At 34.6% G+C, this 20,425-nt stretch overlaps 1 protein-coding gene across 11 annotated transcripts in view; it reads left to right on the top strand.

Moving 5' to 3' along the window:
• Window positions 1-20,425, top strand: part of VPS13B (vacuolar protein sorting 13 homolog B) — a 763,196-nt gene that overhangs the window by 531,779 nt on the left and 210,992 nt on the right. For all 11 annotated transcript variants that reach the window (XM_082432674.1, XM_082432665.1, XM_082432664.1 and 8 more), the window contains one exon: window positions 14,322-14,459. In XM_082432674.1, the coding sequence (XP_082288800.1) occupies window positions 14,322-14,459 (138 nt within the window). The remainder of the gene's footprint in view (window positions 1-14,321; window positions 14,460-20,425) is intronic.

Here is a 20,425-nt window from a genome sequence, read left to right on the forward strand (position 1 = left end):
ATTGTACAGCTTCTCACACACACACACGCACACACACACACACACACACACACACACACACACACAGAGCCCACCCTTGGGGCAAAACTAGGAGAGAAAAAAGAAAAATAAAAAGCAGCTGGTTTCCCTGACAGTATTGAAAACCACAGGGGTCTTATCTTCCAGACAGGGTTTCTGTTGGACTTTCGGCTGTTCCTGCCATCACTGTGCACCACAACTTAGGACTCACTCTCAAGTCAAAGTTATAAGGAAAAAGAGGAAAACCAAAACAAAACAAAATGGAAAATTCACCACTATGGGGTCATATCTGCAAGTTTAACACCCCTCCGCAGTCTGCATTGCTCTTGTTTACTTTTGAGAGTCGTCAGGTATTTGTGTTTTGTCTTTTTTCTTGAGTTTTTAATTTAAGCAGCATGGGAGATGGGCTGTACTGAGCTTATTCCAATTTTGGCTGGCACCAGAAATCCTGCAATTTTAAGATAATAAAAATATTTTCTGGTCCATTAGTGGAGGTATGGTTTTCTGAGAAACTTAATACAGGATTTCCTCCAAAAGTGATACTTTAATATCTTTACATCTATAAGCACAGATCAGTTAAATATATTGTAATGAATAATTACTGCTCCCAGGGAGTTGTCAGCATTAACTTGATTCTGCCCATGTCACCATTAAGCAAAGAACATACCCAAATACTCAAAGGGTGGTAATAGTGTTCTCTCAATGTGTTCCTTAGGGATATTCTTTCATATATTATAAAATCAAGTTAGAAGAGGAAATGCTGTGAAACTCATTGTTCCTCATGTCAATCTGCCTTCTCAGCACATGTGACTATATATATACATATGTGTGTATCATATAAGACCATTTATACACATATATATTAAAAAACCTAATTCTACATGGGATGCTACCCAGAATAAAATGGAATCTTTATGTATACCTATATCTACATCTATTTTAGAAACCTGAAGTGAAATAAGAATGATGAGAATTGCTTATGATTTTGAAAGTGTCATTAATAAAGTATAGTCCCCAATCTGCATAATTTAGTGATCTTAAATTATACCAGCTATACTTGAAAGTGTTTCATGTTACTCTCCATAATTAAAAAAAAATGGCAAATTATTTGAAGTATAAATTATCAACTTCAATTTCTTTTATGACTATGAATACTAATAACCTATAAATGATTTTCCATCTAGTCCAAGTAGATAGTATATCTGTGAGTTAACAGGTTTCTTTTTAAAATATTAAAATAATGGCCTTTTTCTATGCCCTTCTAACTTGGAGCAACCTCTAACAGAAATGAGATCTTCTGCCAGCACCTTTACATGTAGCAGCTGTATTATTGGCAATTCTCATTTAAATAAAGATGTATGTAGTTGTTTTAACATAATCGTATTAGTTGTGTTTATAAATATTTAAAAATTGGTATTTGTTTTGTTTAAGGTAATGGAGTCCAGATTTGAAATTGCCTCATATCTTGACTATGCAGCCCAAGGCAGCCTCAAAAAGTCATTTTTCTTCTTGTTTGTTTGGGGCTTTTTGTTTGTTTTTGAAGAAATGACTGTGCCATCTGGTCAATTGTGAAGGAGTTGAACCATTCTGAGCGATTTCACTACCCCCACCCCCTGCTCCCTCAGTACACGGTCATCTTATTACTCGTTAATGGGTGTTAGGGACTAACAAACTAATTTGAAAACAATTGCTTCTGCCCTCTTGCATTGCAACCTTTTTATCTTATTGTAATTTTTCAAACATCAACTAAACTAAAATACAGAAATTACAGTTGATTAGAACTTATCTTCCTAAAAAAGCAGGTTGTGACACAACTTCTGTGTACGTCAGAAACACCCATGCCATGATACCTCTAGTATGGGACACTTTCTTCATTTTATAGTTTTATAAATGTTACAGATATGGCTTCAGGTTCAATTAAGAGGCAACCATGGAATAGAGTTCATTTAGAGGTCAAGATTTAGAGTTAGTTGTGAGTTCTTATCCCTGCTCTGCTACATACAGCTGTGTGACCTTGGACAAGTTATTTAACCTCTCTAAGCCTCAGTTCCTTATCTTTAATATGGGGATATACTGGTAGCAACCTCCTGGGGTTGCTGCGAGGATTAAACGATGTATATGAAGCTCTTAGCTAAGTGTGCAGCATAGAGCTCAATGAATTGTTAATGTTATGGTTGTTGTTGCTTTTTTCATCATTGTTAATATGTTTAAGCTGAACTTAAAATAGGGGTTGTAATCAGCCAAAAAAAAAAAAAAAATTCACGTCATTTCAGTGCCATTATAGATATTGTGTAGTTTGAAAATTTTCAGTTGTAATGATTGGCTTCTTTACTCTTTCATGAATAGGTCTGCAGAAAATGTGCCGAAGACATTTAAGTAAACCAACAGTTAGAAAATCATAAACTGGCTTCTAACACCTCATAAATCATATCTTGATTTCATTTAGTTCTTGTGACTTTAAGAGAAGGATTGAATTACATGTCTCTTTAGAATTAACAGTTTTGCTAATGTCCCTGGAAAGGCTTAGAATTAACCTGTGACTTTAATGTCATAATGATCACAACTTGAACATTTATCTGAAAATTTAGCTGCTAGGAACGTTTCTTGCTGGCCAGTAGTAATGTGAAATGAAATTATTGCTTTGACAGGACTCAGCGAGTAAGTAGGTCTTTTAAATGGGAGGCACTCTAGTACATCACTCAGGGAGAGTTGTGGTGAGAAAGTTAAATAAGAAGTGACCCAGCTAGTGGGGGGGATTTATGTATGGGGAAGGGTTTGGGAGTGGAAATCAGAAATTTCGACTTTTAGTCGTGGCTCTAATGCCAAGGCTCTTTCATGCAAATAACTAAATTTCTTAGTGCTTATCTCTAAAATAGGTACAGGCATACCTCAGCGATACTGTGAGTTCAGTTCTAGAACCACCACAATAAAGCAAATATTGCTGTAAAACAAATCACAAGAATTTTTTGGTTTCCCAGTGCATATAAAAGTTATGTTCACACTATAGTGTAGTCTGTTAAGTATGCAATAGCATTATGTCTAAAACACAATGTACATGCCTTACTTGAAAAATACTTTATTGCTAAAAATGCTAACCATCATCTGAGCCTTTAGCAAGTTCTAATCTTTTTGCTGGTGTGGGGTCTTGCCTCTGTGTTGATCAGGATGGCGATTGCTAAAGATTTGGGTGGCTGTGGCAGTATCTTTACATAAGGTAACGATGAAGTTTGCCACGTTGATTGGCTCTTCCTTTCACGATTTCTCTGTAGCGTGCAATGCTGCTTGATAGCATTTTACCCACAGTAGATCTTCTTTCAAAATAGGAGTCAATCATCTCAAACCCTGCTGCTGCCTTATCAACTAAGTTTGTGTAATATTCTAAGCCCCTTGTTGTCATTTCAACAGTCTTCATGGCGTCTTCACCAGGAGTAGATTCCATATCAAGTAACCACTTTTTTGCTCATCCATAAGAAGAAACTCCCCATCCGTTAAAGCTTTATCATGAGATTGCAGCAATTTAGTCACATCTTCAGGCTCCACTTCTAATTCTAGTTCTCTTGCTATTTCCACCACATCTGCAATTACTTCCTCCACTGAAGTCTTGAACCCCTCAGAGTCATCCATGAGGATTGGAATCAACTTCTTCCCAACTCCTGTTAATGTTGATATTTTGGCCTCTTCCCATGAATCACAAATGTTCTTAATGGCATCTAGAATGGTGTATCCTTTCCAGAAGGTTTTAATTTACTTTGCCCAGATCCATCAGAGGAATCACTATCTATGGCAGTTATAGCCTTACAAAATGTGTTTCTTAAATAATAAAACTTGAAAGTTGAAATTACTCCTTGATCCATGGTCTACAGAATGGATGTTGTGTTAGCAGGCATGAAAACAACATTGATCTCATTGTACATCTCCATCAGAACTCCTGGGTAACCAGGTGCATTGTCAGTGAGCAGTAATGTTTTGAAAGGAATCTTTTTTTCTAAGCAATAGGTCTCAACAGTGGGCTTAAAATATTCAGTAAACCATGTTGTAAACAGATGTGCTGTCATCCAGGCTTTGTTCCATTTATAGAGCACAGGCAGAGTAGATTTAGCGTAATTCTCAAGGGCCCTAGGATTTTCAGAGTGGTAAATGAGCATTGGCTTCAACTTCAAGTCACCAGCTGCATTGGCCCCTAATAAGAGAATCAGCCTGTCCTTTGAAGCTTTGAAGTCAGGCATTGACTTCTCCTCTTTAGCTATGAAAGTCCTAGACGGCATTTTCTTCCAATATAAGGCTGTTTCGTCTGCATTGAAAATCTGTTGTTTAGTGTAGCTACCTTCATTACTTATTTTAGCTAGATCTTCTGGATGACTTACTACAGCTTCTACGTTAGCACTTGTTGCTTCACCTTGTTATGTTACAGAGATGGTCTCTTTCCTTAAACCTCATGAACCAACCTCTGCTAGCTTCAGAGTTTTCTTCTGCAGTTTCCTCACCTCTTTCAGCCTTTATATATAACTGAAGAGAATTAGGGCCTTGCTCTGGATTTGGCTTTGGCTTAAGGAAGTGTTGTGACTGGTTTGATCATCTATCCAGACCACTAAAACTTTCTCCATATCAGCAATAAGGCTGTTTCACTTTCTTATCATTTATGTGTTCACTGAAGTAGCACTTTCAGTTTCCTTCAAGAACTTTTCCTTTGCACTTACAACTTGGCTAACTGGTGCGAGAGGCCTAGCTTTCGGCCTGTCTGGGCTTTTAATGTGCCTTCCTCGCTAAGTTTAATCATCTCTAGCTTTTGATTTAAAGTGAGAGATGTGCAACACTTCCTTTCACTTGAATACTCAGAGACCACTGTAGGGTTATTAATTGGCCTAATTTCAATATTGTTGTATCTCAGGGAATAGGGGGGCCTGAGGAGAGGGAGAGAGACAGGAGAATGGCCAGTCAGTGGAGCAGTCAGAGCACATACAACACTTTTGGATTAAGTTCATTATCTTATATGGGCATGGTTTGTGGTGCCCTAAAACAATTACGATAGTAACATCAAAGATCACTGATCACAGATCACCATAACAAATATAATAATAAAAAAATTTGAAATATTGGGAACTGACCAAAATGTGACAACACAAAGTGAGCAAATGCTTTTGGAAAAATGGCACCAATCAACTTGCTCAACACAGAGTTGCCACAAACCTTCAATCTGTAAAAGATTCAATATCTGCAAAGCACAATAAAGCAAAGTGCAATAAAACAAGGTATACCTTTATAATAATATCTGGTCTTTGTAGTTTAATGGTTTAGTCTGAGCTCCAAATGAGATAATATTTATGAAATACCTTGGAACTATGAAATATTCAGCTATAAGTTGGGACTTCAATAGTTATTAGCAGTAGAAGGGAGAGTTTAATAGACTTTCCTTTTTGGACATGATAAAAAGATTAGTGTCCTGGCCCTTTTTAACACCAATTTTAGTCATCAACATTTACTCAAAGTGAAGGAAAAAATGGGAGGAATCATTTATAGCCACTGGATTGGCTTTCAATGTTACAGAACCCAGACTTAGAGCAGAGACTTACAGTTGGGATTAAGTTGATTGTCCTTGAATTTATTTGACTACATTTTTTTGACTGGACAGCACCCTTTCTTTCCTTGTTCTGAATTTTAATCAGATGTCATATATAATATCTGAAGCCCACATTAGAATTTAACATGAAAGTAACAAAATAGGAAAGAGATCAGGAACAACACAGAACAGCCTAGAACATAAAAGGAATTCATTGAAATGATAGTTCACATATTATCTGCTGATTAGCATCATTAAGTAGAAAGAATGCACTTTCTTCTAGCAAGATATGGAAGATTTGGTTCTAAAAATAAGAACCAATGGACCCTGATGGTGACACATGCCAGCAGCCATTTTAATCTTTTCCTCTTTCTCTTCCTGTGGGCTCCAGGCTTGGGATTTCAAACCAGGAAATCTCTTCCCTTCCTGTCACATCTTATGAGGTGAAAAAACACTTATGGAGTTAGTCAAATGCCTAGATATCGACAAGGAGACGGTGGCACTGACCTTGCATCCATAGCAATTTAGAACTGGTTTCTTGGTTGATTTTGCTGTTGTAACATTGCATTGTTACTGTGTTTTATGGATCTAGGTTCCTCCACGATTTAATTTTCAGGTATTGTAGAGGCTTCCTGGACTACATTTTTTTTAAAAACTTTATTTATTTATTTATTTTTGGCTGCACTGGGTCTTCATTGCTGTGCGCGGGGCTACTCTTCATTGCGGTGCGCAGGCTTCTCATTGCGGTGGCTTCTCTTGTTGCAGAGCACGGGCTCTAGGTGCACGGGCTCAGTAGTTGTGGTGCACGGGCTTAGTTGCTCCGCGGCATGTGGGATCTTCCTGGACCAGGAATCAAACCTGTGTCCCCTGCATTCGCAGGTGGATTCCTTAACCACTGCACCACCAGGGAAGTCCCTCATGGACTACATTTGCTTCTGTGGCTACATTAAAAAACTAATAATAATAAGATAGCCATTAAACTAAGGATCATAAAATACAGAAAAACATAAGAAACTCAGCAAACCTGAAGCTTTGCCTTTTACATGTCCAGTGGTTGGAAGGTGACTATTCTGAAAGTAACCACTCATTGCAGGAAGTTATTCTTCCAACCGTTTTTGAGCATACCAAAACCAAGTACAACCATGGCTTCTGAAAGAGGCCCTTGGGAGCTGTAACCATATCAATTTTATAGATAGAGGCAAATTGATTTAGTACAATAGACCCTCCCAAAATGCTTCCCTTTAAATTTTATTCAATTTCTGTTAAGGAAAACCTTTGTGTATTCTTGACTGGTTATAAAAGGATTCAGCTAAAGAATCATCTAGGAACATCTTGTCAATGAAGTCAGAAAGCAGAAGGGAAAGTAGGGAATCTCTAAGCCTTTACCTATTACCCTAATTCCTCTTTAGGTATTTTCTCCCTCCCTGCTCTGGCTAGTTATGAACTCTTCTTGATCTTCCTTAAAAAAGAAAGCCCTGTGAAATTGAAATCCTGGTGGACTCACCATGTTTACTTATAAATTATTTTAAAGTGTCATTTCAATCTCTTCTTTGTATGAAGGTTGATATACTCAGATACCTTTGTAAAAGGAGTCTCTAACTTCTAGTTTAAAAAATGGAAAGGAGTCACCTTTGGCTTGCAGATTATTTACATCCTTGACTCATATGTAGGCCAAGTATTTCTAAATGATGAGAAAGAAGGTGAGAATATAATTCTGATAATTATCAGAACCAAAATGCAGAGAAGTTGTCAGGTGTATAATTTCTCCTTAGCCAAAAGTGTTTGATAGGGAAGTAAAATAGGTTGACTAGTATTTCAAACCTCAATAATTATTATTTTAAATGTTAAATATAAAGAAGTTTACTGGCTTCTAAGATCAAAATTGAGTGTAATTTCCACTAATAAACAACACTTTTTATTTTTTACCTTTTATATTATATTCCTCTGATTTTAGATAAGTGATAAAGATTTTTCAAAATTAAAAAAAACAAAAACAAGAAAGTAAGAAGAATAGACACTTGAAAGATATACCACACACATACTCCTATTTTGTTTAGAGTTTGTGCTTAAGAAACAAAATAGTAACTGTTTATTAAACTCCTACCATGACATGTCCCATACAAACCACTTACATATATTATCTAATATAATATTCTCAACATCCCCACAATTTATTATCCCCATTTTGGAAACAAACAGGGACTCAAGGAAGTTAAATTTAAATTTACCCAGTTTAAGGAGTCAGGATTTATACCCAGGTTTGTGTACCTCCAGAGTTCATGTTCTTTCATTACCCTACATTTTTTCCTGTGTTATAAAGTGATATAAACTCATCTATAGAACAAAATGTTAGAAAGCTCCATGAAAGAAAGTCTTTGTTCAGTAAGTCCTGGGCCAGTGATAAACTGTTTCACAAACCTCTTGCATGTGACAGTTCTTATCACCTGTCAGTTGTCCCTCAAGAGTTCATCAAGAGTCACTTAAATGCTCTTTCATAAACATGACAGCTCTGGATAACTCAGGCCAAAGAGAACCAATCTCCCTAAGCAGCCATAGATGCCACTTTGGTTCTGTGGCAGCCTGGGATAGGCCTGGGCTCATTACCTATGACAGACTTCAGTATGCTTGTGACTAATAATAACAGGTCATTGAAAACTTTTTTAAAGGTGGATAAAATATGTAGTCTGTTTTTCTTTTAAAAAAACAGTAGATCCTTCCGGACTTTCTGGAATTGGTAAAATGGAGACAAGTAAATCTCGAGAAAGGAAACTCAGTGCTGGGGGAGGCAGGGAGTGGGGGGAGAAAGAAAACTCAATGCAATATGGCATCAAAGCCAAAAATTGCTGAAATTAAATCTACAGTAATAGTTTAGGGAACACATTAATTTTAATTATATATCATCAGTAATGCTAATATTAGCATCCATAGGATTGAAAAAGCATGATATAATTTCAAAAGTTGTTGATAATATCGAGAAAGATTTTGTTAGCCAGGATTAAATTAATACAGCAAGAAGCTAATACCAGGAATAAGATGACAAATTATTTGCTTACTGAAGAAAACATGCTTAAAGTGAGGTACACCAAAACCCAATTAATCAAAAGTTTATTTTTCAGGATTTGTCCCCCAAATTTCAACTAATATTTTTTTCTGGTAACACAAATTTACAAGAACTCTCCATCATGGGAAAATTTTGTTTCCTTGACATTGCTCCATTTTTAAGTTAGCACTCATCTTCCATAGAATGTAAAAGACCAAGGGTATCATGAGAAAATTGAATCGAAGAGTCAAAAACATTATTATGACTATAGTTACTTGCATCTTCCTCTGTGAAAACATTGCCTGGAACTTTCAGGGAAAATAACTGTTGGACTAATTTCTCCTGCTGCCCTTCTCTAACCAATTCACTTGTTAGAGGTGTTCCTGAGCACAAAAGTAGCCAAGAGAAAGGAGTAACAGGTATGCATTATCAACTCCATTGTAAACCTGTGGTTGGTAAAAATAACTGTCACAGAAGGGAGGGGAAAATGAGGAAGAAAATGATGTTGGTTTGGAGTCTCACTCTAGTTCTCTTTATAGCAGATATTTAACTTTCAAATAAAGAGATTCTTATGACACAAGGCTTTTTAAAATTCAAAGTTTTTACTCATATGGCAAAAAAAAAGAAGTATCTTGTATAAAATTAACTAGACAGAAGTATCTGGTATAAAAGATACCAGATATCTGGTGTAACTGGACTTCATTATATGTTCAGTATTATGTCAATCTGAAAATGAGGAAATTCTCACTGAAATCTGTGGGAAAATGTCTCCTCATTGGGACCTTACCAAAAATTCAGCTTATGAATTCAGTTATGAAAAAGAAATATCCTGCCACATAGTAGAACAAAGCAGAGTAATCAGGAAGCTTACAAAATCTTCAGCACTCAGCTGTTCTATATGAGCTTGGAAAATAAATTTTTTGTAAGTAGAAGATTGCAAAGAAAATAAACAAGTTCATTTTTAAAGTTTCATTTTGAGTTGGCCACATGAGTCATGTTATATTTTATATAATTCAGATGTTAAGCAAAGACATACTTAACTCTGTGAATATCTGCTAAGGGTTAAAAAATAACAATAATGAGCAGCACTACAAAACTCACTTTATCAGAGTCAGAGGAAGACCTCCCAAGCAGTTAAGTGAAATGAAAGTTTTGTGAAGAAGAGCAAAGTAATCTACCAGCACAAAGAATATAATCTGAATCAAGTCTCTATAAAAGCCAGGAGTACCTTAATCCATCTGGGAGTGGACTTGAGACTCTGAATCTTCCCTTTGAGTGTTCTTTGTGACATGATATGATGAAGTATTTTATTCTGGAGTCCAGGTCAACCCAGAAGAAAAACAAATAACTTTGTCAATACCAATGTCTCCTTGAAGTGAGTTCTAACTGACTTTGAACAGGATTTATGGCTGTGAGCAGTTTGTCATTTGTTCTGACCCATTTCCCACATTCTGTTACTCCTGATAAGATATGGCTTTCTCCTGTTTCTTAGGCTTAGGGACAAGAGTGTAAATGTAATCGTGCTCATCAACATCAGCAGGATCTTATTCTTTTGAGAGCTTCCCGTACTTAAATAAATAGGTGTTCGCTCAGTATGAAGAAGAAAACTGGCAAAGTCTAAAGGAGCCTCCAGTATGAAAAAGTCATCCCTATTTGTCACTCCATTTGTATTATATTCACAGGCTCCTTTAATCTTGGTTTATCTGGTGCTTTTCCAACTATATTGACCTCAAGGAATGTGTAATATGAGTCCTGTTTTCTAGGTCTGATGATGGAATTCAGGAGAAGCTAAATTGAAGACAGTTCAGGAAGTCTAGAAGTCATGCCCCACATCATCTAGCCATTAGAGCAAGAGGGACTAAATAGTGACTTACAAACCTGAGCTATTCTCTGGGATTCTGACATATGTTTCTGCTACTACTGCTGCTTCATCTCACCACAGTGACTACAGGCATATCCAGAGTAGAGATTTTAGCCAAAACTAGGAGAGTAGCCACCAGCCCTGTCATACATTCAGTATTCATCAACCATGAACCTGTATTTTCCTCAATGTTCTTAATTTCAGTTATTCTCTTCTTTTAGCAGCCCTCTAAATGCAGCTGTACTTTTTAAACCAGGGGTGTAATAATATTAAACCAATAATATCATTAGACCAGTAAAACTTTGCTGGGAAATAGTCATTGAAATTTTTACTTCCTTGGATACCTTTCCTAGACTTTTACATTTTCTTTAATTCGTAATTCCTATTCTGCTTCCTACTATTGCCAGATTGTTTATTCTGACTCTGTTAAGTCCCATTCCTCTTCAATTGCCCCAGTGCAGACTCCTATGCTGGGTGCCAGATGGCAAGGCCCTTTAACTTTACACAGCAACCTGTGTAAAACCCATCTCCCCTACTTGGAAAACTCTCATTCACATCATCAGAATTTGCCGCTCCCCCAGTCTATACCTTGATGAAGGTAGGAATCAAATATCCTTTGAAGTGTTTTTTTCTTATTTTAATTTTTGTAAATGTTTGGTATGTAGTCCTAAAATTATAGTTCCATATATCAGTTTGTGCTTAGGATCATCCTAAAGATGATTGTCTTCCAGTAGAATAAAAGGTATATATAGATATGTGTGTATGTATGTATGTATGCAGGTATGCCTTTTACTTTTGAATTTACTAAAGCTGGTTGTCAGTTTCTTTGTTTTATTCACTTAACAAGACAATTTAAAGCTTTTCTATATCAGTACATCAGATTCACTCCCTTCTTTTTATCAGCAGCATAGTATTCTATGCAGTATTCACAATGTAGTTGTAATTTATTTTACCATTTCTCTATAGATAGATATTTAGTTTTATTTTGTTCCAGATTTTTAATATTTCACATGATACTGTAGTCAACTCTTTTGGACATTTTCTATGTATTCTTAATTATCTCTTTAAGATAGATTCCTACAGTGGCCTTTCTGATTACAAGGGCATGGATATTTAGGATTTTGGTAGACACTCGTTTCAACCCTATTTACACTCTTATCCACCATACATGGTAGGATCAATTTTTCCTCCTCCCACACACAAGATATTACCAGTCTTTTAAATTTATGCTAATCCGTTGAGTGAAAAAATGTATTTCTTGCTTTAATTTGGGTATGCTTAATTAACAGTGAGACTGAGCAGTTTTTTCCTGTTTTTCATAAAACAGTGTTCTCCAGAAGGATTAAATAGCTAAAGGTAAAAATAAAATTTTAAAAACGCTTCAAGAAACTATAGGAAAATATATAATCAACCTAGGGATAAATCCATTATTAAGAAAAAAGTATGCATGCAAAAAGCATCAGGATATAGTTAAAAGGCAACTAACATACCAAGAGAAAACATTTGCTACACATTGCAAACAAATCATTAACACCTGTAATATATAAGGAGCTCCTACAAATTAGTAAGAAAAAGAGCCCAATAGAAAAATGAATACTTATTTTTAGAAGAAGAATCCTAAATGGCCAATAAATGAAAAAATACTCAACCTGCTTTGTTATTTACTATTAACAATATAAAATGGCTGTCTTACTATGTCAATTACATATAAATGTTTTTGATTCTTTTAAACACTGTATGGATTATCATTTTTTATTTAAACAATAATCTGTTGATGGACATCTAAGGTGTTTTCTACTTTTTGCTATGATAAACAGTTCTACAATGAATTTGTGTGTGTCTGTGTGTGTGTGTTACATAGGCTTTATCAATTTTTTTAGTCTTGGCCTGATAGGTAGAAAATCCTACTTATTTTTAAAGATTTTTTCCTTTGATTATTGCTAAGATGTACTATCTCTTAATGTTTATATTTTTAACTGTTTTTATGCCATTTGTTTTTCTTTACTTATTATTTATTTTCTTCATTAAATAGGTGCTTATTCTATCCTCAACCCATTTTTCTATTAGTATCTATATTGATTATACGAACTCTTTATATATTCATGATATCCTTTTCTGCCATACAAGTTTGAATATGTGATTTTTATAAATTGTTTTACTTCTCATCCTGGGTTTTACTTGCCAGTTTTTTTATATATCATATTAATATTTCTATATCAATTTAATTCATGTCTGTTCATTATTTATTTAGCTACATCACTTATATCTGTTTTCTCCATTAGATCACTGTTCTATCTCTAGATTGTATCATCTTCAAAATGAAGAATTATGTCTCCTCATATAGGTCTGGCACAGTATTATTTATTTGATAATAATGGCTTCTTCTTGATGATGGCTACATAGCTGAAACCTAGAAATAGACCCTCAGGTCCTGGCAGGTTACATAGTACCTACAAACTGATTATAGATCCTACCAGCAACAGACTTTTTGCCATCCTTTCACCAGACTTGACCATTATATTTGAAAGACAGAATAGTATGGTGTTACTATGTAATGGATCTACTATACATATTCTCACTGCTTTAAATTCACTGATCATATAAAAAGAGAAGAATGCACTACCTTAGTGTTTGATCTTTACCACATAGATCTAACGTCACGATCAATTGCTTTCAGTATTTTCTTTGAAATCACATAAAGGTTCATATGTGCCAAATTTCATAAGGATCACATGATAAGGTCAAGAAATACAAATTCCAAGGCAGAATTTATATGCCCGGTTCACATATGACAGTAATACTATGTAACCATATGTTGAATATAATGCACAGTATGTAAATGCTATTCTTGAAAGCAATCCAATCAATAAAAACTAAAATAAATAACACTTTAATAACACATTTCACATCAACTGAAAATGGAATAGATGGACTCTATGGCAAGAACATCCCTATAAAATTGACATTCAGAGGCCATTAAAACCCAGAGAGTAAAACAATCCTGAAACTAAAGAAAAACTGTGAATATTTAGAAGATTTTTAAAAGCCTACTACATTGTATGCCAAGACACAGCAGTTGTTTTTATTTAAAGAGCTATTTCAATAAAAACTGTGGTGTGGATTGCCAAGCATTAAAAAGCTAATTCCATTTGCCATCACCAATAGCTGAATGAAACCTTAAAAAATATATACAATATTAACCTTAAAAAAAGTTTAAAATACACAGTATTTAATAGAAAAAGTCAAAACTGAAAAAAGTCACCTTTTAGTCATAATTGGAACTATTAAAAGATTGACCAATTTTATCATTTAAGAAGGTTATGGGAAAGCTACTGAAGTTAACTTCAAAAGCCTAGCAGTAAAAGTGATTGTAATGTCAGTAAAACTCTGAAACAGATCAAATAACCCCTAAGTAGTACTAATCCACTGCATCTTTGAACATGTATATGCCTCTTTTTAAGCTGAAAAGGTTGCCCCTTTTTTCTTTAACTTGTTTCCAACATCCCATTAAAAAAAAAAAAAATCTATTCAACTGTTAACAGTCAGCAGCTCAGAGTACAGAAACTTTACCTTCACTCAAAGATGATATGAGTTAAGATTTGAAATATCTTTTCCTCTTTGGCCTGGTTCTGAAAAACATGGTTTTGTCATTCTACCTGTAGAGAGAGAGCGTCTCTTTCTTCACGCAAGTATTTGTGCACTGTATGTATACAAACAAATACATTAATGAAGGTTGCATACAATATTTTAACCATTTTTTTCTTTGCTTATCAGCTCAAACTCTTACACCAAAATTGATGTTTGTGTTGTAATTGACATTTTTAATTTTAATTTTGTCTCTTCAGATCCCGGGAAGACTTTGCCTGAAGCCCTTGATTACTGCACAGTTTGGTTGCAGACAGTACCTGGAGAAATAGACAGCAAAAGTGGTATTCCACCTTCACTTGTAATGCTACAAATTAAAGATTTTCTTAATGGACCAGGTAAGAAAGTCATAATTCAAACTTTTTTTCATATGAGTCTATTAACGTGTACATTGGGTCTGTTAACAATCTTGACATTCCTTGCCAAAAATGAGTAATTCATTTGTCCTCCAGACGTGTACTCTTCTCAGGCTGCCCATTCTAGAGATCAAAAGGCAAATATTAATATACATTAAAAATTACCTTTAGTCTGGCAAAAAGTAGTTATCAATTAAAAAATAATTGACTGGAAGCCAAAGACTCAAGATTTTATTTCTACCTTTTCTACTAATCGTGGGACCTTAGGCAGTTATCTAATCTCCTGTGCCTCAGTTTCCTTACCTGTAAATGAAGAGAATAAAATAGGTGATGGGTGGATAGATGGGTGGGTGGGTGGATGGATGGATAGGTGGATAGGGTACATGACATACATACGTAAGATAATATACATAAGTAGATTGGATTAGATACATAAATACACTTATTTCAAATGCTTAGCAAAGTGCTTGGGACATATTAACACTCAATTTTAAATAGGTAGATATAGATATCAAAAGGTATTGAGTGCTTATTATGTCCCAGGTACTAAGTGCTTTACATACTTGTACAAACCCAAGAAGTAGGCCCTATAATTATCCCTATTTTATGAATAAGGAGGCTAAGACTTAGAAAAATGAAGTAAATTGCCCAAGATCATAGTAGCAGAGGAGCCATTCAAATTCCAGTCTTTATGACTCCAAAGACCTAGATCACTTTCATACTGCACTAATTTTAGCATAACTAAAGATTTTTTCTTTCTTCTCCATCTCCTCCTCGTCGTCTTTCTTTTTCCTGCTCTATTTCTTCTTCCTTCTCATGTTCCTCCTTCTCTTTTCTTTGTTACTCTTCCCTTACCTCCGTGAGATCTTAGCTATTTATTTAACAGAAATTACTACATTCAGTTTCCCTTTTGTTATCTTATATTTACAGTGCTGCAGAACCTGTTAGTCATTAAAAGAATACTAGTTTCTTCATTACGAATTTAAAACAATGGTGTTACACTGTCTTAAGATCTCTAGCAGTACTCTGCAAGGCATGAATTTTGATGATTGAAAACTATCCCTCTGTGGACCTGATTCTGTTTGTGTGCATGCTGTTGCACTTACGATCTATGACTACAGATAGAGAAGGTGGCCCATCATCACGTCTGGAATAGAAAGAGCCTGAAACCACCTCAGTTGGCCCTTTCACTCTGGCTCAGTTCTTCTTAAGCATGTTTCTCCAATGCTGGAATTTAAAAGGTATAGGAGAAATATGAAGAACGAGTTCTAATCATTAGTATCTAGCTGTGGTTTTAAAGACTCAAAGGAAGTGAAGAAGCTGATGATAAGGCTAAGGGAGTCATTAAAGTTGGAAGAATCCTTTGGGGTGAGTTGGATGATTGAGAGGAGTGTGAGCCTTCATACTTGGTTAGTGAGTGTGAAGTACCATATTTCATTGAATTCAAGCAACCATCAATTGTAGGAAAAAACATTTTGCGTACCACTAAGGAAAAAGAAAAAATATCTGCTATTTAAGCTATGATACAGTGCTTTCTTACTGCATCAGTTGCAGGGCAAAAGACTGAACATGCTAGAATGAACGAAATAGGGTAAGAACATAAGGGTAGTTCATGGACAAGTGACAGGACACTTGCATTTACTTCTTTTTTCTCTCTTTTAGTGTCAGATTTCTTTTGCTTTCAGGCACAGTCTTCACCTTTTGGCTAGAAAGTTCCCTTCTAGTTTACATTTGATTGATTTGTTTGTAAAAGGGATGGGATCTTCAAGTCAGTGGTAAATTGTGTACCATATTTTCATGGCTACCAAATAAATTGAACTTTAAGAGAAATGTCAATGAACAAATGAAAAATTATATGTTTATCATTCTGTCATTCAATGTGACTGTAGCAGGAGTGCGATTTTTACAACAGTTGTACTTTTGCATTTCTTATACTTCTTAAAACTGGAAACTACATATATGCCATTTCTAATTTTATGCCCATTCAGTAATAGTGATAATATATCTGGAGATTCAAACTTTTAAATTAATGAATTGAAATAGTTATTTTACAGCCGTGCTTCTCAAACTGGAGTGTGCATTTGAGCATCTCTGGGGAGCTGGTTAAATGCAAATGTGACTTAATAGGGATGAAATTCTACATTCCTAACAAGCTCCCAGGTGAAATGGATACTGTTGATCTGGGGATAACACATTTTGTACCAAGATTTTATTTGACTCATATATTAATAAAACATATATATATATATGATTTTCTTAATACCATCAGTAACAATTACTGAGACTCAAACTGCAGATATTTTGGGGCACAGGAGAGGGGGATGATACAAACAATGATGAACGGTTTTTTAAATGGTACTTTTATTATGAAAAGTCAAATACAATGTCCAATAAATGGTTTAAGTTCTTCAAAGTCTTAAAACATTTTAACCAAGAGCACTTTTCTTTCATAAATTATTTGAGGGAAGATTACTTTGAATGATACGTCAGTTCTGTGGGATTCCACTAGAACATTAACCTAACAGCCTTGAACTACTCCAGAATTTACTATCTTAGACAAAAAATTCCTTAAACAATTTGTCATATAAAGTATGTAAGCAGATGTTATTACATAACATAATTGTATTCTCTCACTGTACAGCTACACTATATTAATTGAGAGATCAATAGGAATAATAGGACATAATAAAGCATTTCTTGCTGTAGGAATGTATTATTTTATAGATTTTGGGCAACTCAAGAAAAATATATTTTTCCAGATTTTATGTAATAGTATATTAAGAGCAATATTATTTATGCTAAGACTGGGGGAACAAACTTCAGCTTTATAATATTCCCCAATACTATTCTCTTCCCTTAAAAAATAAAAAGGCCTTTTTTTTAGTATTGAAAATAATGCTTCTAAGTTTTATGCAGTATTATCGTTAAGAATCTTTTGATACCAAAAGATTGTTTGTTTTAATTGTTTAGTTTGTTTTATTGTTTAGTTTAATCTATATGCACATCTTATTTAAGTATCATTCCCAAAGAATGCTTTATGCTACAATGCTACACCTCTAAAATAGTATATTTTCATTTCTTCTTTTCTTGCTCTTGAACTAAGGTTTCAGTAACAATAAAAGTTATGACCCTGAAGAGTAGAGGAAATACTGATTACAACTACCCAACCTTAAATTTTCTTCATAAAGGTGCAAATTTAACAGCTTTTGAATTCAGCCTGTCGGATGTTTTTTCCAGGGATTATTTTATCTAAACAAGGTGATGCATATGCTGCTCTTTAGCATCTGTTTTTGGAAAAAATACTTCAGTGTTCTTGAGTATTCCCTGATTTCCTCTGTTCACTTAATAGTACCTTAGAGCAAATGGTAGGTCCCAACTTCTACATCAAAAACCCCTGCAAAGCTCTCCCAACCCCAACCTCCTTCCTTCAGAGGCAACAACTGTACTACCCATTAGCAAGGTCAGTGGCTTGGAGAAACCTGGAAAACAGCAGCTACCAGAAACCCAGCAGAACAATATCTCCAGCAGGTGATAGATTAGTTGGAACAAATTGGAACCATTGCAGTGCAGCAATCCTGGTTTCTTTCAAGCTGTTTTTTAAATGTCGTCATTTTAATACACAATCTAAGCCCCGTGGAACAGTCCACAGCAGGTTAATTTGAATCATATGATGTGTCACTGCCCTCAGCTGACATGAGCTCTATTCCATGTGTGAAGCCATAATAAATCCATTCCCAACCGAGGAAAATTCCCCGTGAGAAGGTGAACTAATCCAGGCCTCACACTGGCATGCTAGCCCTCCATAATTGAAAGCAGGGCCACCTGTTCCCAGCACAGTTAGCCGATAGAGAAAAAAATTACCATTAGATCAGATATGTCTTCTATTGAAAACTCATTCATACTTCTTGCAAATTCAAATTCAGCTGTGAACTGCTTAGTATGACATCATACAGAAACTTAGGAATGTGCCCACTTGATCCCAGTTTTGTTAACTATAGGATTTCTTAACTTTGAAATGAATTTTTTTTTTTTTAATTTAATGAGAGCTGACACATGAGAAGAACTGGGAAGGGTGCAGATTTTTCTAATTAACTCAGGGTCATTTACAAAAATATTTGAGCTCCCTGGTATTTTTTTCATTGTTTCTTTGCAGACATATTTTTGAACACTGTCACTGTAGCCATGAAATGACATTTAAAGGACAACAAAAAAAAATATGCCAAATTAGGAGAACATTCCCACGTCATTTATGTTTTATTGTAAATTAATTAGCATACTACTATCTTCGTATAATTTTAATTATATCAAACACAAAGTTATGACTGTAATTTCCTATTTCTTTTATTTTAGTATACCTAGTGTCTCTAGTTGAAACACCTAGCCACTGATAGTTTTTCTTTTAATAAAATCATTTATTTAGTCTCTTCTTGTTTAACCTGTTCAGTAATTTACCTATGTAGTTTTCAGTTTTTCTGATTTCATTCTAGCTTTGGATTGGTTTTATTTAATTTTTGTTTTAAAATTTTATTTGACTTTTAACTGATTGTAACCCATTTTGAGTATAGTTTTCTTCTTATATTTTGTGAATTAACTAAGTGTTTCATAGGTTGCAATGATTGTAATTTTTTCTTTAAAAAAATTCCTAAACATCCTAGAATATCCCATTTCCACAAGCCTCTCTGATTTGAATGAAAACATATACTTAAATAATGTGAAATACTACTTTAAAAACTTCTCAGATACAGTAACACACCATTCAAATAGGTTTGTTTATATGAATATAAAGTAGAAATTTTAAGTTGTTTACCCCCTATTTTGTGTATTTTTGAAACATTTTTACTTTTCTTGGTGAAATCTGCTTTTATGTTCTGTTATTACTGAATTCATTACTCATTACATATGTCATCCAGACATTATGTAGAAGATGACCGATTCAGGGGAATTAAGATACCTGAAAAAGACACAAATAGCCCCCTGACATTTTCTGGAGTAGAAAATGAAGAATAAGTAATATGATTTTTAAATACAAGAAGATTCAAGGTGAAAGGAAGCATCTTAAAAGCTAATTTTAATTAATTTATTCCTCTTAATGTAATCCTGATAGTTAACCCTTTGCCTCTTTTCTCTTTCCAGAAATAGGGTCAAGGTCCATACCCTAATGACTGGAGTCCTATCTCTATCTTAATTCAGTTTTACAGCCATACTAGCAGGCTATCTTCTACACTTAAGAAATGTAAACTAGTTAATAAAACTGTAAGAACCTTGACTTTTGCATTTCCTGAGTTTTATGGGTTCCAATTTGCAGTGTCAGCATTGCATTATCATAGTTTATTTTCCCCATGATTTATCAAAATGAAACAGTAAACTTGAAGTCAGGATGTCAGATAGAGAGTGGACCAATAATTTTATTTTATTAGTTAATTTTAAAAAATTGAAGTAGAGTTGATTTACAATATGTGTTAATTTCAGGTGAACAGCATAGTGATTCAGTTTTTTTGCAGATTGTATTCCATTTTAGGTTATTACAAGATATTGGGTATATTTCCCTGTGCTATACACTAAATCCTTGTTGCTTATGTATTTTATGTATAGTAGTTTGTATCGGTTAGTCCCATACCCCTAATTTGTCCCTCGCCCTCTCCCTCTCCCCTTTGGTAACCATAAGTTTGTTTTCTATGTCTGTGACTCTGTTTCTGTTTTGTATATACATTCATTTGTATTATTTTTTTAGATTCCACATGTAAGTGATATCATTCAGTATTTGTCTTTCTCTGTCTGACTTATTTCACTAAGCATAATATTGTCTAGGTCTATCCACGTTGCTGCAAATGGCACTATTTCATTCTTTTTTATGGCTAAATAGTATTCCATTGTATATATACATACCACATCATCTTAAGCCAATTGTCTGTTGATGAGCACTTGGGTTGCTACCATGTCTTTGCTAC

This window comes from Balaenoptera physalus (assembly GCF_965194825.1).
Source record: "Balaenoptera physalus genome assembly, chromosome: 17".
In the NCBI taxonomy this organism is placed as follows: Eukaryota; Metazoa; Chordata; class Mammalia; order Artiodactyla; family Balaenopteridae; genus Balaenoptera; species Balaenoptera physalus.